At 38.1% G+C, this 24,708-nt stretch overlaps 1 protein-coding gene across 1 annotated transcript in view; it reads left to right on the plus strand.

Annotated features, from left to right (window-relative positions):
• The first annotated feature begins 789 nt into the window (after positions 1–789).
• The window catches only part of SCLT1 (sodium channel and clathrin linker 1), a 240,923-nt gene continuing 217,004 nt past the window's right edge, over positions 790–24,708 (plus strand). Inside the window, exons 1-2 of the mRNA XM_055405199.2 lie at positions 790–1,328; positions 18,843–18,910. Of these exons, the coding sequence (XP_055261174.2) occupies positions 1,295–1,328; positions 18,843–18,910 (102 nt within the window). The 5' untranslated portion in view covers positions 790–1,294. The remainder of the gene's footprint in view (positions 1,329–18,842; positions 18,911–24,708) is intronic.

The raw sequence follows: 24,708 nt of genomic DNA on the forward strand, positions 1-24,708 counted from the left end.
TAAAACTGGGGACTGACTTAAAGTTAACATTTTTATTGCTGGGGTTGAAATTTGCTCTAATCTTAACTGTTTAACAGTGATGAGGTTCAAATCTAACCAAAGTCTTTTTTTTTTAAATGGGGATGGTAATCCGTCTACAAATTTAAAGTTTTACCTAATTTTTCTTGCAAAAATCGTTAACGTTTGTCTTCCTTTTTTGAGGAAGCAAAGTTCTCTCTCAAGAAATAACTGCTGAATTGGCAGAATCTCTGGAGTACTCCTAACTTCATGCCTTATTGCTACACAGCTAACTATATAAACAGCTGTGTCCTTTCTCCAAAGACCCACGTACTTATTTTCTAGGGATTACCAAATTGACATCCAGAAATCCTCCAGCCGCCTAGCTCTGGAGGTAGATGCTGAAGACGCCAGCTTGGGTTCCGCTCCCAGACGCAGAACCCTAAGTACTTTCCAACCATCCGCTTTGGCGAGCGGATTCTCCCAGACCAAAAGTGCTTGGCAACAAAGATACTGGGGCACTTAAAATATGTCTTTAATAACCTACCTACGTTTACATTTTTTTCTTTTTGAAGGAATAAAAAGGAAAAAAAAATCCTCGGTGACTCCCACCCTCCGAAGACACAGGCCCACAAGCGCATCGCCGCCACACAGGTGGCTCAGCCCGCTGTCATCCAGGTTCCCACAGCCCCGCCCGTCGCTCTACAAACAGCCAATAACGTGAGAGAACGCCAGGAAGCGCGATGACGTAGGCGCTGACGCCCACGTGATGACGCAGGCGGCGTCACCGTCTCCAAGGAGCGGTCTGGGGCACCGGTTTCAAAGTCGCAGGGCGGGCAGAGTGGACTTCCGCTGCTGGCCCCGGGCGTCTCGGTCGTCCTGGCGTCGCTTCCCGCCCCTCCAAGGATGCCGCCGCCCGGCTGCACGCCGGCTCCCTCGGCGCTCTCCTGAGTGGCCCGACACGACCCCTGGTGACCCGCGGGACGTCCAGTATATCCAGCCGCGTCCCTGGTCCTACTTGGCTGGGATTCGGGTGAACGTGAAACAATTCACTTGGCGGGTCTGCAACAAACCAGCCTGAAATTTGGTGTCTCGCTTGAGCGAGGGACTGGGCTGGGACTCGGGAGAAGGAGGCGCGGCGGGGCTGTTGACGCCGCGTGTGTAGGATGCTGATCACACCGCTCGAGTGCTAGACAACCTCCGGAGCTTTGCCTTAGTTTTGCTTTCCCGCATTGCGAGCTTTGTGTCTTTTTGAGAAAAGTAAAGGTAGTGAAAGCTTCAAGCAAATTGCATCCAAATGGCCACAGAAATCGACTTTCTCCGGGATCAAAGTAAGCTCCACATTCCTTTATTGAGAATTCTCATATGTAATGTTTAATGTCGTCATCGTTGACTAATACTGTCTGAATGCCTGTTGGGTACGTGGTAATTTGTAAAAACTTAAAAGAAGTTGAGCTGCAGAAAAAGCTCGATGGTGTATATGAGGATACGCAAACATTAAGCAGAAGCGTTTGGAAAAAAGCCTACGAGGGACTCTGCTAGATGCCTGTTTGTTATGCTCCTCACATGCTCTGGAGGAATTAGAGGGCTAATTGCCAGGAAGAGTTTCTAAGTCTGCAGTTAGAAGCTGGAGGCACAGCTCTGGCCATTTGTTCAAAAGATATTTATTGAGCTCCTCCTGTTTCTATTATGTGCCAGGCACTAGAGAAGCATAGCTGCTATGAAGATAAGGAGGACTGTTCTACCTTCCAATAATTTAATTTGAGGAGGAAAGTATGTGATTTCTATAAATACACTGAAGTAACAGCAACTGTCAACTCTCTTGCCTCAGCTTTTTCACAGGGTTGGTCGAATGATTAAACGGCCATTAAAATATGTGTAGGATTTAGAATAGTATCTGACATAGTGCTAACAAATATTAACTATTACAGGGTTATAATTTAACTGTGGTGAAGGAAGGTACTATTTGGGCTGAAACTTGAATTAAAATATAAATTTACTAGATGAAGAACTGTGTGGTTGAAAACAGTATTTACAACATTGGAGGGATTAAGAATATGTTTTGTTAAAAACTCTGAAGAAGGTTGGTTTGAATGAAATTTGATGGGAAAGAAAAAAAAAGAAAGAAATTTGATGGGAAATGGCAAGTAGAGCTGAAAGGGAAGAATTTGGCCAGATGGCAAAGGGCCTTTTCTGCTGTGTTTTCAGGAGTTGGAATCATTGCACAGGTTGTAGGAATCACTGAAAGGAATCCAATTGAGAGTAACTCGATCAGTTTGTGATTTATTTGAAAAACCCAGCTGGCTGTTATGAGGAACATGCATTACAGCAAGTGCAGTCAGGTGATTGTTGTTATTATCCAGGTAAGAAGTGAACTAAGGTAGGTATAGTGAGAGTGGAGATGAAAGGATTTGGAAGAAGGAGGTATAGGGCAACTAAGGTTTTTGGCTTGCTTGAGCAGCAGGGAAAATTGGGGTGGGGGGAATGGTACATTCCATTTTGGAAACACCATAGGCCAATGGTTGAGAAGTCAGCCTCTGGATTCAGTCTGTCTAGGCTCTGTGTTAGCTCTGTCTCTTTTGTATGTCTTTGACCTTGGGCAAGTTACTGAGCTTCTTTGTGCCTCAATTTTCTTACTTGTAAAATGGGTATAATAGCACATGGTGTTGTTTTGAAGGTTAAATGAGATGATGCAAATAAAGCACTTAGCATGGTGTCTAGCACATTTTAGATGCACACTTTATATTATCTAAAATCATTAACAACATATATGACACTATAACATTACCATTGTTTCTTAGGTTTAATGTGGGAATATCCTTCATCCCATAAAGAGGACTAGCTCACTACCATCTGAGTGGTATGGGACAAGAATTGGTGGTGAGAAGTTTGGTTGGGATGGGAGAGTTCCTGAGACACTCATAAACTATGTTTTAGAGGAATACACCAGCCAGAATTCTTAAATAAAACTGAAGTCCAAATACCAGAGAGAACAATAGAAGCCGTGGTAAATTATTTCTTGAAAAATGAATCATAGTTCACCAGAAGAGAAGTGTGTGGAAGAAGCAAATTTTCAGAGGGACCAAAAGAAGGAAAGGCTTGGAGGCTTGAAATAACTACTTATTCAGGAAATTGGAGCCTGGAATAGTAAGGTTTGCAGTAAAAGATGAAAATGAGTGTCGGATGTCTATGAATGTGCCCTTTTTACCTTTAGACCTCGTATGCCAGTTATAATTGGTGGGTGACCGGATTAGTTGATTAGCTAAACACCAGCTCAGGTAAATACGGAAAGCTTACCTTTTGCCCACCTACCTCTGACCTTCTCTTCATTGACTTCTATTGATTTTGAACCTCCTTTAATTTGTTATAACATATTTGCAGTACACCATTCTTCCACCTCCATCTAAGAAGGCAGGTCTGATAGTCCTTAGGGACCTGTTCAAAGAGGGACATGTATATCAAGCTAAGGAGTGAAGAGTTTATTCACCAGTGGGGATGGAGTCTTTTTTTTTTTTTCATTAAGAGTGTCTTTCATAGAGCAGAAGTTTTTAATTTCTGTGAAGTTCAGTTCATCGATTTGTTCTTTTATGGATGTGTCATATATAAAAACTTGGGCTTCCCAGGTGGCACACTGGTAAAGAATCCACCTGCCAAAGCAGCAGATGCAAGAGATGTGGGTTTGATCCCTGGAATAAGGAAGGTCATCTGGAATAGGAAATGGCAACCCACTCCAGTATTCTTGCCTGGAAAATTCCCTGGACAGAGGAGCCTGGTGGACTATGGTCCATGGAGTTGCAAAGAGTTGGTTACAATTGAGTGACTGAGCGCACACACATATCTAAAGATCTTTGCCTTACTCAACGCTGCAAAGATTCTCTTCTGTGTAGTCTTCTAGAATTTTTACACTCAAATCTATGAAGCATTTTGAGTTAAATTTTGTACAAGGTGTGAGACAAGGGTTAAGGTTCACTTTTTTTAATATATGGATGCACAATTGGAATGCACTATCCTTTCTCCATTAAATTACCTTTGCATCTTTGTTAAAAAACCAGTGGAACATATTTGTGTAGATCCATTTCTGTTCTGTTCTATTGATCTATCTGGAAACAAATATCCTGTCTTGATTATTACAGTTTTATAATAAATCAGTGTGGCCTTTCAGATTTGTTCTTTTCACAGTTGTTTTGACTGTCACAGATCCTTTGCACTTCCATATACGTTTTAGGATCAGCTTAAGTTCTACAAAAAAAAAGGATGCTGAGATTTTGATAGGCATTGTATGACTCTCTTGATTAATTTGTGTAGAATTCAATGATATTGAGTTCTCTGACTAATGAAAAAATATCTCTCAGCTGATACCTCTTCTTTAATTTTTTTCAGTGATATTTTATAGTTTTTAGTATATAGGTTTTGCACATATTTGGTCAGATTTATCTCTGTATTGCTGATTTTGATACTATTGTAAACTATTATTGTTTACTTTCCATTTCTGATGTATTGTTTCTATTATATGAAAGTACTTTGTATGTGTGTACTTTACCCTGTCACCTTTCTAAACTCACTTACTAGTTCCAGTAGGTTTAATGCAGAGTCTTTCAGATTTTCTACATTGACAATCTTTTCATCTGTAAATGGACTATTTTACTTCTTCCTTTCCACTTTGGAATGCCTTTCATTCCATTTTCTTGCCTTATTGTGCTTACTGAAGCCTCCAGTACAGTGTTGAGTCAAAGTGGTTGGAGTAGACATCCTTGTATTGTTCTTGATTTTAGGGAGAAAGTTATCTGTTTTTCAAAATTAAATATACCAGCTGTAGTTTTTCCATAGATGTCCTTACTCGGTTGAGGATACTACTTTCTATTCCTAGTTTTCTGAGAGTTTTTTAAAATCAGAATGAGTATTGGATTATTTTTTTCCAAATTTTTTTTCTACATTTTTTGAGATCAGATTTTTTTAATTCATTTTTAGTTTTTTAATAGCGAGATTTATATAGATTCCTTTTCAAATGTTAAACTTGCCATTTTGGAATAAACTCCACTTGGTCATAATGCATTATCTTTTTAATATACCGTTTAACATTGATTATCTTAAATGTCTGTTTAAAATTTTCATGTCTGTGTTCATAAACCCTTTGTAAAAAAAATTTTTTTCCCCTAACGTCTTTGTCTCATTTGGTATCAAGATATGCTGCCCTCAGAATTAGTTAGAAAGTATTTTGTCCTCTCCAGATTTCTGGAAGATGTTTGTGTAGAATAGATATTTCTTCCTTAAATGTTTGGTAGAATTTACTAGTGAAGACAGTTGAACCTAGAGCTTTCTTTGTGGAAGATTTTAAACTGTAAGTTCACTTCCTTTAATAGATAAAAAGTTAGTACTTTGTTTACAGAAGACGTCCCTTCACAGATCTTAGGTATGTGTGGAGTCCTCTGTGCAGCTTTCTCTCCTGTTCTTTGTCCTGCCAATTCTAGTTTACTTGGTTTCCACCGAGTCTCGGCTTCATCTCCTTAAATCAGAGAATCTGCTGACCTTTGCCTGCAGTTTCCCCCTGTTTCCCGGCTTGAAAGGTCACTCAGGTCACTAGGCTGGGGCAGTCACAGTACTCACTTCATCTGTTCTGTGTTTGTCATTATCGTTGCCTGGTGTCTTGTACCTGGCAAACCACTGTTTTGTTTTTTTGGTGTGTCAAGTGGGAAAATGGACCATGTTACTTTATCTTGAGCACGAGCAGAAGTCCTATTCAATTTGCCCTAGTTTTTAATCTTAAACACAAATACCTTACTCCCACTATAACTGTTCTTTGACCTCATCAAGACCCATATTCTTTGAACCCTTCATTTTCTTTCATTTTCTTAACTTTCACAGCTTTTTTTATACAGGCTATAACAGTTTTCCCCATTTTTATACAGTTTCCCCATTGATTCATCTGCTCTTTTGTTGTTATTCTTAATGTGACCATGCCCCTGCTTTTCTGGAGCACATATTCAATAACACCTTTTCCATAGCTTGCTTTTACAGTTCTCATACCCATCTGTTCAATAGCCATAGATAAAAACCTCCTGGATAAGTGCCACCACAGTTTCTAGGTTAACTCATAACTAGTAAGTAATTGGGCTGGGGTTTGAACCCAGGCAATCTAGTTTGAACCCAATGTTCTTTTCTATCAGGCAAAGACACTTGCTTGAAAGAAAAATTATAGGCCTGTTTCACTTATGCACACAGAAACTAAAATCCTAAATAAAATATTAATAGATCGACTCCATCAATGACTATTAAGCTCATTTGTGTGTGTAGATATATAATACACATACAGTCACCTTCATATTGGATTCATCCCAGCAATGGAAGGGTGGTTAGCATTAGAAAATTATTGAGTATGTAAGAAAAGACCTAGATTAATGAAGAAACATATCAAATGTATGGATTAGAGCACTCAGTATAGTAAACATGTCAATTCTCCCACAAATTAATGGATAGATTCAATGCAATCCCACACCTCTGTTTGACATGTTTCTAAAATCTATGTGGAAGAGCTGAGAATAGCCAAAAGAGTTCTAAAGAACATCAAGGTGAGAAATTTTATTTTATCAACTATTAAGACTTATTATAAAAATCCAATTATTAAATCCAACTCTTTGCAGCCCCATGGACTGTAGACAGCCAGGCCCCTCTGTCCATGGGATTTTCCAGGCAAGAATACTGGAGTGGGTTGCCATTTCCTTCTCCAGGGGATCTTCAGATCCAAGAATCAAACTTATGTCTCCTGCATTGACAGGTGGATTGTTTACCACTGAGCCACGTGAGAAGCCCCTATTATACTGGTAGATACATAAATATATAGATCAGCTAGCACAGAAACAGATGCATACATCCACAAACACTTGTTGTCTGAAAGAACAGGCAATACAAATCAGTGGGAGAGGGATAGACTGTTGAGCAAATGGTGCTAGGATAATTGGCTATCTAAATGGGAAAGAAAAAATATCTTTCTCACACCATATAAAAAATTATTGGTTGAAGGAATACATTCTCTTTAAACTTTCAGAAAAAAAGTTAAGAGGGTGTCTTTATGATATCAGGAGCGTAGATTTCTTCAGCAAACATTTTTGACTGAAAGGAAAATATATATGAAGAGACTACATTAGAAGTAAAAACTTGGATATCACAAGAAACATCATCAATATAATGACTGCCCCAGCCACAGAGAGAGAATATACTTAAAATAAATATAATGAAGAGTTGATTACCATCCACAATTTAAAAAGGTCTTTCACGAACAAAAATACATTCACACTAATAGAAAAATGATAAAGAATATGACAAGTTATTTACAAAAAATAAAACCTGATGAGGTACTAAAAATATGAAAATGTCAATCTCATCAGTAATCCAGAAAATGCAAACTATAAAGTGAAATAAGTGCTTGTTGAATGAAGGAAATGGTAGATTCACATTACAGTAAAATTTCCTCCAGTTTAAAGCAGTCTGTGAAGATTGTTTTCCCTCATTGATGCATAATTGACTTCTTAACCTATTTTACTTACTGAGATGTCAGAGTTAGTATTTTTTCTTAAAACCTTATCAAAAGTAGTAGTTTGTGTTACTGCTAAGTTGCTTCAGTCGTGTCTGACTCTGTGTGATGGAAGTCTACGAGGCTCCCCGGCCCTAGGATTCTCCAGGCAAGAACACTGGATTGGGTTGCCATTTCCTTCTCCAAGTTTGTATACTACTAGAGACCAGACCCTAATTTTAGTGCCATGTGTCAGGTAACTCTTAAAAATTCTGAGGATAACAATAAAAAGGAATAATTCTTTTTGAACTTAATAAAAGTTAAAAATGGCTTAAATTATTAATACTTTGTAATTACTTATTCCTTCATCAGAATAATGTCCTGTGTGTGTACATGCTCATTTGTGTCCTATACTTTGCGATTCCATGGACTGTAGCCCACAAGAATCCTCTGTCCATGGAATTCTTCAGGCAAGAATACTGGAGTGGGTTGCCATTTTCTTTTCCAACATGTGTGTCATGTTTCTCCACTAAATTATGTGTGCTTTCAAGGAAGGAACTATTATCTGAAGTTAACAGTGTAGAATGTGTACATTTTGTGTGTGTACATTACATATATATATTAATTTGTATATAGTCAATATGTATGTGCATATATATGTATGTTTGCTTATGTGTGGCATGCAGAAAAGTAGAAAAAATAAATATAAAGCTTAGAGTATTATTACAAAGCTCAAAACTCTATAATCATAACCCAGGCCAAAAAATAGAACATTGCTAGCACCCTAGATGACCACTTGTGATTATACCCATTTTCTGCTCCCCAAAGATAAAGATAATATCTGTAATTTTACACTGTAAAAACTGTTTATGTCAGTGGAGTCATAAACTATGTTGCCTTCTGCATTTGGTGTCTTTCATTTAATATTATGTTTCTGAGATTTCTTCATATTCTTGCATGTAGATGTAGTATACTCATTTTAATTACTGTTATTATAGTTTATAAATTTATCATTTTTATCCATTCTTTTGATAGATACTTGCAGATATTTCCATTTTGGGGGCCATTGAGAATAATGCTGTTATCAGTGTTTTCTGTCATATATGAAGAACTGACTCATTGGAAAATACCCTGATGTTGGGAAAGATTGAGGGCAAGAGGAGAAGGGGATGACAGAGGATGAGATGGTTGGAGGGCGTCACTGACTCGATGGACATGAGTTAGAGTAAACTCTGGAAGTTGGTGATGGACAGGGAAGCCCGTTGTGCTGCAGTTCATAGGGTTGTGAAGAGTGGGACACGATTGAGCAACTGAACTTGGGTAGTATACTCATTTTCACAGTATTGAGTCTTCCAATCCAAGAACATGGTATATATCTCTGTCAACTCAAATCAGTATTTGAGTTCTTTCATCAGTGCCTTACAGTTTTTTGAGTACAAATCTTTTACCTCCTTAGGTAGATTTATTCCTGGGTATTTTATTCTTTCGTTGCAGTGATAATTGGGATTATTCCCTTAATTTCTCTTTTAGATCTTTTGTTATTTATTAGTGTACAGGAATGCGAGAGGTTTCTGTGTATTAATTTTATATTCAGTTTTACCAGATTCATTGATTAGCTCTAGTAGTTTTCTAGTGGCATCTTTAGGATTATCTGTGTATTGTATCATGTCATCTGCAAACGGTGACAGTTTTTCTTCCTAGATCTTCATTTCACATAGAATTGATTTTTATAAATAATGGTTTGTTCTTTTCCACGAGCATATCCAGCTGACCTGGAACCACTTACAAAAAGATGGTGCTCCCCTCTTTATTGCTCTGAAGTGCCCTTTGATCACAGTTCAAGTGCTCATATATATGTGGTATATTTCTGGATCCTGCATTCTCTTCCATAGGTTAGTTTTGTTTATATAACTATAACACAGTCTAAATGCCTGTGACTGTGCATTTATTAAAATAATAAATCTTGATCTCTTGTTGAACAAGCCCTTCCCCCTTGTTCTTCTTTCACAAAATATTGTCTTTCTCATTGCATTTCCACCTATATTTTTATTTTTTATGTTTTTTATGGATAGGACATCATGTTATTTTAATTTGCTTTTCCCTAATGCACAATGCTTATTGTTTTCCAGTAATTCCCCAATGTTGATCAATTAATACATGCTTAATTCCCATCTCTGTATATTATTCTAAAAGATGGTTATGCACAGTCCTATTTATTTTAATTTGGAGTGTTTGTTTTCTTATTGTGGATTTTTTTCTGTTTTTTTGAGTACTTTGCATGCAAACCGTTCTCTGGTTATGTGTTTTGAAAATGTATTTTCGTAGCCAGAGGTTTGTCTTTCCATTCTTTTAAACATTGTCCTTCACAGAGTAAGCAGTGTACATTTAATAAAGTCCATATTAGCAAAATTTTTTTTCTTTCATGGGTTGTGCTTCTTGTGTTGTATATGAAAATGAATTGTCAAAGTACAACTCATGTAGATTTTCTAAGTTTTCTACTATAATTTTGGTAGTTTCATATTTTGCATTTAAGACAATGAAGGATTTTTAATGAATTTCTAAGATGCAGAGTTTGTGTCTTTCTTATGGTTCTCCATTTGTAGCCTCCTCATTTGTTGATGATGACTGAAGACTTAGAAGTCTATATTTTCTGTGTTAATGTGCTTTTATTCCTTTGCCCAAGGTCAAGTTGTCTGAGTTTGCCTGGGTATATTAGTGGACTCTCTATACTGTTCCATTTATCTTTGTTTTTATTTGTTTAAAATACGATGCTCTCTTGATTATTTTAGCTTTCTAGAAAATCTTAAAATCAGAAAGTGTGAGTTCATCAACTTCATCAGTATTGCCTTGACTGCTCAGTGCAGTGTTTAAATCCAGTTTGTCCGTATCTACAAAATAACTTGCTGAGATTTTTATTACGATTGTATTGGTCTTTAAATCAATTTAAGAGGAATTGACATCTTAATATTGTGGTTTTTGGTGATTAACAAAGAATATATCTCAATTGATTTTTTTTCATTGCTTTCAAGAATGTTTCATATCTTTTTACTTTAAAAGAAAATCGTTCAATTTATTGAAAGAATAAAAAAACCAGTCCATCCATTTTCCTCTGGCTCCCTCTACCCCCCCCTTCCACTTCTTACAATCACCAGTCTGTTCCCTATCTGTGATCTTGGTTTCTTTCTTTTCATGTGATATTTGTCTTTCTCTCTTATTTATTTAACTTCATAATACTCTGAAGATCCAGTCAGTTCGGTTCAGTTCAGTTCAGTTGCTCAGTCGTGTCCTACTCTCCGCGACCCCATGAATCACAGCACGCCAGGCCTCCCTGTCCATCACCAACTCCCGGAGTTCACTCAAACTCATGTCCATCCAGTCGGTGATGCCATCAGGCCATCTCATTCTCTGTCATCCCCGTCTCCTCCCACCCCCAATCCTTCCCAGCATCAGAGTCTTTTCCATTGAGTCAACTCGTCGCATGAGGTGGCCAAAGTATTGGAGTTTCAGTCTTAGCATCAGTCCTTCCAATGAACACCCAGGATTGATCCCCTCTAGAATGGACTGGTTGGATCTCCTTGCAGTCCAAGGGACTCTCAAGAGTCTTCTCCAGCACCACAGTTCAAAAGCATCAATTCTTCGGCGATCAGCTTTCTTCACAGTCCAACTCTCACATCCATACATGACCACAGGAAAAACCATAGCCTTGACTAGACGGACCTTGGTTGGCAAACTAATGTCTCTGCTTTTTAATATGCTATCTAGGTTGGTCATAACTTTCCTTCCAAGGAGTAAGCGTCTTTTAATTTCATGGTTGCAGTCACCATCTGCAGTGATTTTGGAGCCCAAAAAAATAAAGTCTGACACTGCTTCCACTGTTTCCCCAAATATTTCCCATGAAGTGATGGGACCAGATGCCATGATCTTAGCTTTCTGAATGTTGAGCTTCAAGCCAACCTTTTCACTCTCCTCTTTCACTTTCATCAAGAGGCCTTTGAGTTCCTCTTCACTTTCTGCCATAAGGGTGGTGTCATCTGCATATCTGAGGTTATTGATATTTCTCCCGGCAATCTTGATTCCAGCTTGTGCTTCTTCCAGCCCAGCGTTCCTCATGATTTACTCTGCATATAAGTTAAATAAGCAGGGTGACAATATACAACCTTGACGTACACCTTTTCCTATTTGGAACCAGTCTGTTGTTCCATGTACAGTACTAACTGTTGCTTCCTTCCTGACCTGCATACAGGTTTCTCAAGAGGCAGACCAGGTGGTCTGGTATTCCCATCTCTTTCAGAATTTTCCATAGTTTATTGTGATCCACACAGTCAAAGGCTTTGGCATAGTCAATGAAGCAGAAATAGATGTTTTTCTGGAACTCTCTCGCTTTCTCCATGATTCAGCGGATGTTGACAATTTGATCTCTGGTTCCTCTGCCTTCTCTAAAACCTGCTTGAATATCTGGAAGTTCATGGTTCACATATTGCTGAAGCCTGGCGTGGAGAATTTTGAGCATGACTTTACTAGCGAGTGAGATGAGTGCAACTGTGCGGTAGTTTGAGCATTCTTTGGCATTGCCTTTCTTTGGGATTGGAATGAAGACTGACCTTTTCCAGTCCTGTGGCCACTGCTGAGTTTTCCAAATTTGCTGGCATATTGAGTGCAGCACTTTCACAGCATCATCTTCAGGATTTGAAATAGCTCAATTGGAATTCCATCACCTCCACTAGCTTTGTTCATAGTGATGCTTTCTAAGGCCCACTTGACTTCACATTGCAAGATGTCTGGCTCCAGGTGAGTGATCACACCATCGTGATTATCTTGGTTGTGAAGATCTTTTTTGTACAGTTCTTCTGTGTATTCTTGCCACCTATTCTTAGTATCTTCTGCTTCTGTTAGGGCCATACCATTTCTGTCCTTTATCGAGCCTATCTTTGCATGAAATGTTCCCTTGATATCTCTAATTTTCTTGAAGAGATCTCTTGTTTTTCCTATTCTGTTGTTTTCCTCTATTTCTTTGCATTGATCGCTGAGGAAGTCTTTCTTATCTCTCCTTGCTATTCTTTGGAACTCTGCATTCAGATGCTTGTCTCTTTCCTTTTCTCCTTTGCTTTTCTCTTCTTTTCACAGCTATTTGTAAGGTCTCAGACAGCCATTTTGCTTTTTTGCATTTCTTTTCCATGGGGATGGTCTTGGTCCCTGTCTCCTGTACAGTGTCACGAACCTCAGTCCATAGTTCATCAGGCACTCTATCTATCAGATCTAGTCCCTTAAATCTATTTCTTACTTCCACTGTATAATCATAAGGGATTTGATTTAGGTCATATCTGAATGGACTAGTGGTTTTCCCTACTTTCTTCAATTTCAGTCTGAATTTGGCAATAAGGAGTTCATGATCTGAGCCACAGTCAGCTCCTGGTCTTGTTTTTGCTATCTGTATAGAGCGTCTCCGTCTGTGGTTGCAAAGAATATAATCAATCTGATTTCGGTGTTGACCATCTGGTGATGTCCATGTGTAGAGTCTTCTCTTGTGTTGTTGGAAGAGCGTGTTTGCTATGACCAGTGCGTTCTCTTCGCACAACTCTATTAGCCTTTGCCCTGCTTCATTTCGTGCTCCAAGGCCAAATTATACATTAGTGACCCAGAAAAACAGAAAAACTCCTTTAAATGCCGAAGCTACAGTGTTAAATAACATTTTCAGATAAAGACAAAAGGAGATGTTGGAAAAGAGGGTGAACGGTTACCAAGAAAAGCAAGTAAACAAGAGTAAAATTGTTATGCAGATTTAAGACATTACCTTGGGCTTCTCCAGTGGCTCAGATGGTAAAGAATCTGCCTGCAAGGCAGGAGAAGACCTGGATTCCATCCCTGGGAAGGGAATGGCTGCTCACTCCAGCATTCTTGCCTGGAGAATTCCGTGGATAGAGGAACCTGTCAGGCTGCAGTCTATAGGGTCGCAAAGAGTCAGACACAACTGAGTGACTAACACTTTCAGGGCTTCAGGACTTCCCTGTGGCTCAGACAGTGAACGACCTATTTGCCATGCATGAGAACCGGCTTTGATCCCTGGGTTGGGAAGATCTCCTGAAGAGGGAAATGTCTGCCCACTCCAGTATTCTTGCCTGGAGAATTCCACGGACAGTAAAGAACCTGTCAAGCTGCAGTCCATAGAGCACAAAGAGTCGGATATGACTGAGCGACTAACACTCTCTTTCTGGTATAAAGAGGGGGACGTGCTTACAGATGGAATTTTTCCTCATAAATGTAAATATCTTTAACAAAAGGGTAACTTCTACTTAATTTTTCAAAGCCTTTCCTATTCTATTTCTTAAGAATTATCAGCCTAAAATACTTCTTATGCCAAAGAGATGTATTTTAGGATGGTATATCCTCTTCAGCTTAAGTCTTTTGAAAGTTAAGATTTACTCTTATTTGAAGTTTTAGTTTTTCTTCTCTTTTTAACTGAAGTCTAGTTGCTGCACAATATTATATAAGTTATGGGTGTACCTTATAGTGATTTGCAATTTTTAAAGGTTATATTCTGTTTATAAAGTATTGACTATATTCTCCATGTTATACAATATATTCTTGTAGCTTTTTTGTACCTAAGGCTTTATACCTCTTACTCCCTTACCTCAATATTGCCTCCCCTTCTTCTCACTGGTAACCACAAATTTGTTCTCTATATCTGTGAGTCTGCTTCTTTTAGATTATATTCACTCATTTGTTGTATGTTTTAGATTCCACATGTAAGTGATATCATACAACAATTGTCTTCTGACTTATTTCACTTAGCCTAATGATCTCCAGTTCCATCCATATTGCTGCAAATGACAAAATTGCCCTCTTTTTATCGCGGAGTTGTATTCCATCTTCTTTATTCATCCATTAAAAGACACTTAGCTTGTTTCTGTATACCTTGGCAGTTGCAAATAATGCATATTATGAATATTGGGGTGCATGTATGTTTTCAAATTAGTGTTTTTGTTTTTCATGGATATGCACCCGGGAGTGGAATTTCTGGGTCACACAGTAGTTCTATTTTTAGTTTCTTGAGAGGCCTTTATACTGTTTATTTTTTCTGGTTTTTTTTCTTTTTCTTTTTAAAGTGACTGGGACAATTTCATATTCTCACCAACAGGGTAAGAGAGCTTCCTTTTCTCCACATCCTCATCAACATTTGTTATCTGCGTTCTTTTTGATGATAATCATTCTGACAGGTGTGAGGTGATCTCACTGTGGTTTTGATTTGCATTCCCTGATGATTAGTGATGTTGAGCATCTTTTTATGTGCCTATTGGCCATCTACATTTCCTCTTTGGAAAAAAATTTGTGTTTGTTATTTATGCCCACTTTTTAATCACGTTATTTGTTTTTTGATGTTGAGTTGTTTGAGCTGTTTATACATGTTGGATATTAATCCCTTAATAGTCATATGATTTGTAAATATTATCTCCCACCTCATAGATTGTCTTTTCATTTTTGCTCTTGCTGGGCAAAAGCTTTTAAGTTCAGTAAGGTCTCATTAGTTTATTTTTGGTTTTATTTCCTTTGCCTTAGCAGACGTATCCAAAACAATATTGCTTCAATTTATGTCAAGTGTGTTCTGACTTTGTACTCCTTTAGAAGTTTTATGGCTTCCAGTCTTACATTTAGGTCTTTAATCCTTTTTGAATTTATTTTTGTATATGGTGTCAAAAGATGTTCTAATTTTGTTCTTTTACATGTAGCTGTCCAGTTTTCCCAGCACCATTTATTGAAGCAATTGTCTTTTCTCTGTTGTATAGTCTTACCTCCTTTGTCATAGGTTAATTGAACATAAGAGGATGAGTTTATTTCTGGGTTCTCTATCCTGTTGTATTGATCTATGTCATCTGCTTTTGTGTAGTACAATATTGTTTTGGTTACTGTAACTTTGTAGTATAGTCTGAAGTCAGGGGTCATGATTCCTTATCTCTGTTCTTCTTTGTCAAGATTGTTTTGGCTAGTCAGAATCTTTTGTGTTTCCATGAAAATTTTAAAATTATTTGTTCTAGGCCTATGAAAAATGCCATTGGCATTTTGATAGGGACTGCATTGACTCTGTAGATTGTCTTGAGTAGTATGGTGATTTTAACAATATTGACTCTTCCCATCCAACTTCATAGTATATCTTTCTATATATTCATATCTTCAGTTTCTTTCCTCAGTTTCATATAGTTTTTAGGATACAGCTTTTTTTCTTTATTCCTACTTTATTATTTTTGATATAATAGTCATTAGTGCAGTTCAGTCACTCAGTCATGTACAACTCTTTGTGACCCCATGGACCACAGCATGCGAGGCCTCACTGTCCATCACCAACTTCCGGAGTTTACTCAAACTCATGTCCATTGAGTCAGTGATGCCATCTCACCCTCTGTCGTCTCCTTCTCCTCCCGTCTTCAATCTTTCCCAGTATCAGGGTCTTTTCCAATGAGCCAGTTCTTTGCGTCAGGTTGCCAAAGTATTGGAGTTTCAGCATCAGTCCTTGGAATGAATATTCAGGACTGATTTCCTTTAGGATGGACTGGTTGGATCTCCTTGCAGTCCACGGGACTCTCAAGAGTCTTCTCCAACACCACAGTTCAAAAGCATCAATTCTTCAGCTCTCAGCTTACTTTATAGTCCAACTCTCACATCCATACATGACTACTGGAAAAACCATAGCTTTGACTAGACGGACCTTTGTTGGCAAGTAATGTCTTTGTTTTTTAATATGCTGTCCAGGTTGGTTATAACTTTTCTTCCCAGGTGCAATGTCTTAATTTCATGGTGGCAGTCACCATCTGCAGTGATTTGGAGTCCAAAAAATAGCCAGCCACTGTTTCCACCATTTCCCCATCTATTTGCCATGAAGTGATGGGACCAGATGCCATGATCTTAGTTTTCTGAATGTTTATTTTTAAGCCAGCTTTTTCATTCTCCTCTTTCACTTTCATCAAGAGGCTCTTTAGTTCTTCTTCACTTTCTGCCATAAGGGTGGTGTCATCTGCATATCTGAGGTTATTGATATTTTTCCCGGCAATCTTGATTCCAGCCTGTGCTTCATCCAGCCCAGCATTTCTCATGATGTACTCTGCATATGAGTTAAATAAGCAGGGTGACAATATACAGCCTTGACGGACTCCTTTCCCTATTTGGAACCAGTCTGTTGTTTCATGTCCAGTTCTAACTGTTGCTTCCTGACCCACATATAGATGTCTCGGGAGGTAGGTCAGGTGGTCTGGTATTCCCATCTCTTTAAGAATTTTCCAGAGCTTGTTGTGGTCCACACAATAAAGCAGAAGTAGATATTTTTCTGGAACTCCCTTGCTTTTTTGATGATCCAGTGGATGTTGGCAATTTGATCTCTGGTTCCTAATGGTAAATGGGATTGTTTCCTTAATTTCTTTTTCTGATACTTTGTTTTTTGTGTATAGAAATGTAACAGATTTCTGTATATTACTTTTATATCTGGCAACTTTACCAAATTCATCCTTGAATCCTGGTAGTTTTCTGGTGGCATCTTTAGGGTTTTCTGTATATAGTATCATGTCATTTACAAACAGTGACAGTTTTACTATTTTTCCAATTTGGATTCCTGTTATTTCTTTTTCTTCTCTGATTGCTGTGGCCAGGACTTCCAAATCTATGTTGAATAAAAGTGGCAAGAGTTCCTGATCTTAGAGGAAGTGATGTAAGGTTTTCATTGTTGAATGTGATGTTAGCCATGGGTTTGCCATGTATGACCTTTATTGGGTGAGGTATGTTTCCTATATGGCTGGTTTCTGGGGATTTTTTTTTTATCATAAATGGATGTTGAATTTTGTTGAATTGTTTTTCTACATCTAGTGTGTTGATCATGCAGTTTTTATTCTTCAGTTTGTTAATGTGGTGTATCACATTGATTTTTGTGGATATTGAAAAACCCTTGGGATGAATCCCACCTAAATATTCAAAAACTCAAGAGATTTACTCTTTTGTCAGCAAATTATCAGTTTTAAATGTTCCATGTGATCTTGAAAGAATGAGTTTTGTATATTTGTTGGGTGCTGTGTTCTACTGTGGGGCTTTCCCACATAGCGCAGTGGTAAAGAAATCAGCCTGCCAATGCAGGAGATGCAAGAGAGCTAGGTTCGATCCACTAGGAAGGAGGAGGAAATGGCAGCCTACTCCAATATTCTCGTCTGGAAAATTCCATGGTCAGAGGAGCCTGGTGGGCTACAGTCCATGGAGTTGCAGAGTCAGACATGACTGAGAGAGCACACATATGCACACATGTTCTACTGTGGGCTTCCTAGCTGGCTGGTGGTAAAGAATCCTCCTTCCAGTCCTGGAGATGAGGGGATATAAACATCAATCCCTGGGCTGGGAAGATCCCCTGGAGGAGTAAATGGCAGCCCACTGCGGTATTCTTGCCTGGATAATCCCATGGACAGTGAAGCCTGGTAGGCTGCAGTCTGTGGGGTCACAAAGGGTTAGATATGACTGAGTATGCATGCATGCATATTCTATTGTGTATTGCTTTTCTTGCTTCAAATAAAAATATTACCTTGTACTTTCTGAGAGTCCTTGGCTCTTCTGGACCTTCTTTTCCATTGTGTCTTGCCTATTCCTGTTTAATTTGGATGCTTTGTCTTGCAGTTTCTCCTCTATGTGGAGGTTTGTCCTGAAAGAGAATTTCAGCAGTTTTTAACTTCTAAAGAAGTACAGTTTAGCCTTATCTCTCCAGTTCTTTTCACTTCTAGTAGCAGGAATAAAAAAATAAATGTGGAAGTTACTTTTTCTTGACTGCTAAGAATCTGAAGAGCAAACCCAGAGAGACTGAGAATTAAAACTTTCAGTATCAGAGAAATTTGTTCTTTGTAGCTGTTCTTTTTCCCATTGGTAGTAATTATTTAGGAGAAGGCAATGGCAACCCACTCCAGTACTCTTGCCTGGGAAATCCCATGAACGGAGGAGCCTGGTAGGCTACAGTCCATGGGGTCGCTAAGAGTTGGACATGACTGAGCGACTTCACTTTCACTTTTCACTTTCATGCAGTGGAGAAGGAAATGGCAACCCACTCCAGTGTTCTTGCCTGGAGAATCCCAGGGACAGGGGAGCCTGGTGGACTGTCTATGGGGTTGCACAGAGTTGGACATGACTGATGTGACTTAGTAGCAGCAGCAGTAATTATTTGACTTAGGTGTATAGAATAAATTCTAAAATGATGTCTTCAGATTGATTTATTTTGGACAGCAGTGGAGCCTAACAGTTTTGCATAGGATATATCAAATAATATCTATTTTATTTCTGTCTTTCAAAGTTGAACATTACAAATTGGTTTTTCTTTTTGTTTCAGACCAAAGACTAAATGAAACCCTTAGGCGGTATCAAAAGGAAAACTTTTTGAAATATTCAACAGTACAGGTATGTAAATTAAATTGGGGTTTAACAAATTAAGTTCAAATTTGATTGTAAATAAATCTGTATTTGACAAGTGTAGAATAAATGCTACTTAGGATTATTCCATGTGAAGTTGCCTATATTACTTGAAAATTTTTCTCACAACTCTGATTCTTGTAAGAAAGCAAAGTTGTTTTTGTTTAATGACTATAAATTCTTTGACCATAGAAATTGACTTTGTCCCCACCAGAGTTGGAGCTTACAATATATGTATATGGTGTTAAAATGTCAGAATTGTAAAATGAGAATTCATTAGACTTTTGCTTTTGACATAAATAAATCTTATATTTAAAACTGCAATTGCTTTTAAGGTATTAAAAGGAAGTTGTTTTTTTAAGATGCTAGGTGATAGAGAATCTCATAATCCACTAGTCTCTAAATTTTGCTCAGATTCTTAGGTTCTTTTGCTTCTGCTTGATGTCATATGGAAATATCCCTGAAGGGAGGATTCAAACAAAAGATTGATTTTAAAGCCTGAGTAAACCTCTCAGTATGGAATTGCATCCTGTCTCCTGAAATCTGTGCCGACTTGATTACGAAAGATGGTTCTACCAAATATTGACTCTAGATAGCCCTTTATGTGCACCTGCGCTGTGCTGTTAATTTTTTTTGTTTGTTTTTGGCTGCACTGGTCTTCACTGCTTTGCAAGGGCTCTCTCTAGTTGCGGTGAGCGGGGGCCACTCTGTTGCTATATGACGTCTTCTCATTGCAAAGCGCAGGCTTTAGGCATTTGAGCTTCAGTATTGCAGCATGTGGGCTCAGAAGTTGTGATGTGAGGGTCCTAGATTTTGCCGCTGTCAGCAGTTGTGGCACATGGGCTTAGTTGCTCGTGTATCAGCAGGCAGATTTTTATCCACTGTGTCACCATGGAAGTCTATATATCCTGTGATTATAATTAATTAAAGCTGACAGTAACATACTAAGTAGGGACGAGTTTTCCCTTCCTTAATAGAGTACTCTTTGGTGAAATTATGTAGCTCCTTTAATTCTTTGAAGGTACATGTCCTTCTCTTATATGTACTATTCTTGTCAGTCATACAGTCAAATCTTGATTTTTATTTCTTATTTTTCGTATTAGTATACTGTTACTGCCTAAGATTCCTTTGCGCAGTATGCCTTCTCTTCAGAACATATTGCTGTCTCAAGACTCCAGTCCCCATGGGTCTTGCCTTTCACTACATACTTTGTATTAGTGAGTGGGAGGTAATGGGGAACTTGAGAGGGAGTTTAATTTGCTTTCTAACATAAAGGTCCATATCCTTGGCCATATGCAGTGCACCTTTGGGGATTTTTCATCCCAGAAGCGTTATTCTGGTTTCTGATAAAATTCTCAGGAGGAGTTTCCTTTTGTTGTTGTTGGTTTTTTGTTTTTGCTTGCTGTTTGTTTTGTAGTAAAGGAAGAGAGAGGTAGGAGTTAACTGTTCATTATCAAAGAGGAGATGGGACCCAGGTGCACTGGCTCGGATCTCGTCCCTGTAATTTTAGTTGTTGCTACTAGCAACAGATTCTTCATAAATTTGTTTGCCCATTTTGTTCAGCTGCATTTCCCAAGTTTCTGGAATAATTTTTGTTATATACTCAATAAATATTTTTTGAATTAATGGAACAACTATATCCTTCCTCTTCTTCCCTCCTACCTACTTTTCTTCCAACATTGTGTGAGCTCTGTTGCCAGATACAGTGAAAGTGGAGATATAAAAAGTCATGATCAGCTTGAGAAGTATAAATAGTTCATGCTTTTTGTTCTATTTTTAAAGGTAAAATCCTAGTGAACTGTCCTTTTTTCTCATACTAGGTACTGTAAAATTACCAGGACTTGTGTTAAATGGACATATTTTTCTGAAACCCTTTTTCCAATATCAAAAAAACCTGCAGTAGTTTGATATTTCTTATATTTTAAGTTATACTTCAATGATGATTTTATAGGAACTGTATTATAAGTGATAGTTAAAATTCTTTAGTACTGTTACCACATAGTGATCATTTAGATTTTAGATCAAAATAAGTTCTGTGAATTGCCTTAAGATTTTTTATATAGCATTGTTTCTTAAGAAAATACAAGATATAATACCTTTATAATAAATAGCAATACTTAAATTCTGTGGATTTAAATGGACAGTCTTCCAGTGTCTTTAATAGCTTATATATTTAATATATGTGGTTCATAATACCTTCATAATTCATTCTTTAAAAAACCTTTTCCCTTTAATTTTATATAACTTTCTAAAGATATTTTATTATAATTTATATTTTATACTGGAGTTATGGTTGATTTACAATGTTGTTAGTTTCAAATTCAGCAAAATGATTCAGTTATACATAAACATATAACCATTCTTTTTCAGATTCCTATCCCATATAGGTTATTATGAGATAGTGAGTAGAGTTCCCTGTGGTATACAGTTGGTGCTTGTTGACTGCCTATGTATAGTACCATGTATATATTAATCCCTAACTCCTAATTTGTTCCTCTCCCCACCCTTCCCGTTTGATAGCCGTAAGTTTGTTTTTGACATCTGTTTCTCTTTTGTGAATAAGTTCATTTATATTATCTTTTTACATTCTACATATAAGTGATATCATATGATTTTTGTCTTTTCTGCATCTTGGTCACTTAGTACGATAATCTCTAGATCCATTCATGTTGCTGCAAATGGCATTATTTCATTCTTCTTATTTTGAAGAACTAGTTCAGTTCAGTTCAGTCGCTCAGTCGTGACCCACTCTTTGCGACCCCATGAATCACAGCACGCCAGGCCTCCCTGTCCATCACCAATTCCCAGAGTTCACTCAAACTCATGTCCATCCAGTCGGTGATGCCATCCAGCCATCCTCATTCTCTGTCGTCCCCTTCTCCTCCCACCCCCAGTCCTTCCCAGCATCAGAGTCTTTTCCAGTGAGTCAACTCGTTGCATGAGGTGGCCAAAGTATTGGAGTTTCAGCTTTAGCATCAGTCCTTCTAATGAACACCCAGGATTGATCTCCTTTAGAATGGACTGGTTGGATCTCCTGCAGTCCAAGGGACTCTCAGGAGTCTTCTCCAGCACCATAGTTCAAAAGCATCAATTCTTCGGTGATCAGCTTTCTTCACAGTCCAACTCTCACATCCATACATGACCCCTAGAAAAACCATAGCCTTGACTAGGCAGACCTTTGTTGGCAAAGTAATGTCTCTGCTCTTTAATATACTATCTAGATTGGTCATAACTTTTCTTCCAAGGAGCAAGCGTCTTTTAATTTCATGGCTACAATCAGCATCCGCAGTGGTTTTGGAGCCCAAAAAAATAAAGTCTGACATTGTTTCCACTGTTTCCCCATCTATTTCCCATGAAGTGGTGGGACCAGATGCCATGATCTTTGTTTTCAAGCCAACTTTTGCACCCTCCTCTTTCACTTTCATCAAGAGGCTTTTGAGTTCCTCTTCACTTTCTGCCATAAGGGTGGTGTCATCTGCATATCTGAGGTTATTGATATTTCTCCCAGCAGGCTTGACTCCAGCTTGTGCTTCTTCCAGCCCAGCGTTCCTCATGATGTACTCTGCATATAAGTTAAATAAGCAGGGTGACAATATACAGCCTTGACGTACTCCTTTTCCTATTTGGAACCAGTCTGTTGTTCCATGTCCAGTTCTAACTAGCTTCCTTCAAAAATTGAAGAATCAGTTGCACTAGGAGGGGTTGTACAAAATGGAAGATTTTTATGGATAGAAGGAGAGGAGGCGGCAAAAGGTATTAGCAAAGGAAAAGAAAGGATTGTTTCAGGCCAAGCTGTGTTCTAATGGGGGACTGACACTCCAGGGGCCTTTTTCATGCAGTTACTTCATTAATACTGATGAGGAAATTTCAGGTGGACTGTTTTAAAGGTCACATCTCTGGGAGGGATTGAAACCGTTTTAGTTTTTGCTATGATGGGGAGGCGGGGAGGAAATGTTCCCACTTGGGGCTTGTTATTTTTAACAGTGTGATGGTACTATTTTGCATTTCTCTGATGAATAGATATGTAGAGAATATTTTCATATGCTTTTTGGCCATCCAGATGTTCTCTTTTCCATGAGTCTGAGCAAGCTCCGGGAGTTGGTGATGGATAGGGAAGCCTGGCATGCTGCAGTCCATGGGGTTGCAAAGAGTCAGACATGACTGAGCTGAACTGATGTTTTCTTTTGAGATGTTCCTTTTTAAATATTTTTCCCATTTAAAAAATTGGGTTATTTACCTTTTTTAAAAAAAGTCATTATTGGAGTATAGTTGATTTTACAATGTTGTGTTTATTTCAAGTGTGCAACAAGGTGAATGAGTTATGCATATACATATACTCATCCTTTTTCAGATTCTTTTCCCATAGAGGCCATTACAGAGATTGAGTGGAGTTCCATGTGCTATACAGTGGGTCCTTATTTGTTATATATTTTATATATAATAGTATGTATATCAGAGAAGGCAATAGCAAGCCACTCCAGTACTCTTGCCTAGAAAATCCCATGGATGGAGGAGCCTGGTAGGCTGCAGTCCATGAGGTCGCTACGAGTCTGACATGACTGAGCGACTTCACTTTCACTTTTCACTTTCACACATTGGAAAAAGAAATGGCAACCCACTCCAGTGTTCTTGCCTGGAGAATCCCAGGGACAGGGGAGCCTGGTGGGCTGCCATCTATGGGGTCACACAGAGTCGAACACGACTGAAGTGACTTAGCAGCAGCTTAGCAGTATGTATATGTCAGTCCCAACCTCCCAATTTATTTCTGCACCCTCCTCTTTCCTTCTTGGTAACCATAAGTTTGTTTTCTATATCTGTGACTTTGTTTCTGTTTTGTAAATAAATTCATTTGTGTCATATTTTAGATTACATGTACAAGTAATATCATATGATGTTCATCTTTCTCTGACTTACTTCACTCAGCATGACTCTCTCTAGGTCCATCCACGTTATTGCAAATGGCATTATTTTATTCTTTTTATGGTTGAGTAATATTCCATGGTATATATATACCATATCTTTATCCATTTCTCTCTCAGTGGACATTTAGGTTGCTTCCATGTCCTGGCTATTGTAAATAGTGCTGCAATGAACATTGGTATGCATGTATCTTTTTGAATAATGGTTTTCTCCAGATATATACTCCCGAGTGGAATTGCTGGATCATATGGTAGCTCTATTTTTAGTTTTTTAAGGAGCTTTCATACTGTTCTCCATAGTAGCTGTATTAACTTATATCCCTACCAACATTGTACGAGGGTTCCTTTTTCTCCACACCCTCTCCAGCATTTATTGTTTATAGATTTTTTTGATGATGTCCACTCTGACCAGTGTAAAGTGATACCTCATTGCAGTTTTGATTCACAGTTCTCTAATAATAAAGTGATCTTTTCGTGTGCGTCTAGCCATCTTTGGAGAAATGTCTGTTTAGATTTTCTGCTCATTTTTTGATTGGGTTTATTTCATTTTTTATGGCTGAATAATATTCCATCTTAAATATGTAAAGCTAAAGATATTTTGATGACTGTGAAAGAGGAGAGTGGCTTAAAACTCAACTTTCAAAAATTCAAGATCATGGCATCTGGTCCCATCACTCCATGGCAAATAGATGGGGAAACAATGGAAACAGTGATAGACTTTATTTTCTTGGGCTCCAAAATCACTGAAGATGAAATAAATAAATTAATTGATGAATTAATTAATTTTATGACTGCAGCCATGAAATTAAAAGACATTTACTCCTTGGAAGAAAAGCTATGACCAACCTAGACAGCACATTAAAAAGC

The sequence above is a fragment of the Moschus berezovskii genome, chromosome 19 (assembly GCF_049115385.1).
Source record: "Moschus berezovskii isolate FMDL1 chromosome 19, NW_MosBer_1.0, whole genome shotgun sequence".
NCBI classification, from domain to species: Eukaryota; Metazoa; Chordata; class Mammalia; order Artiodactyla; family Moschidae; genus Moschus; species Moschus berezovskii.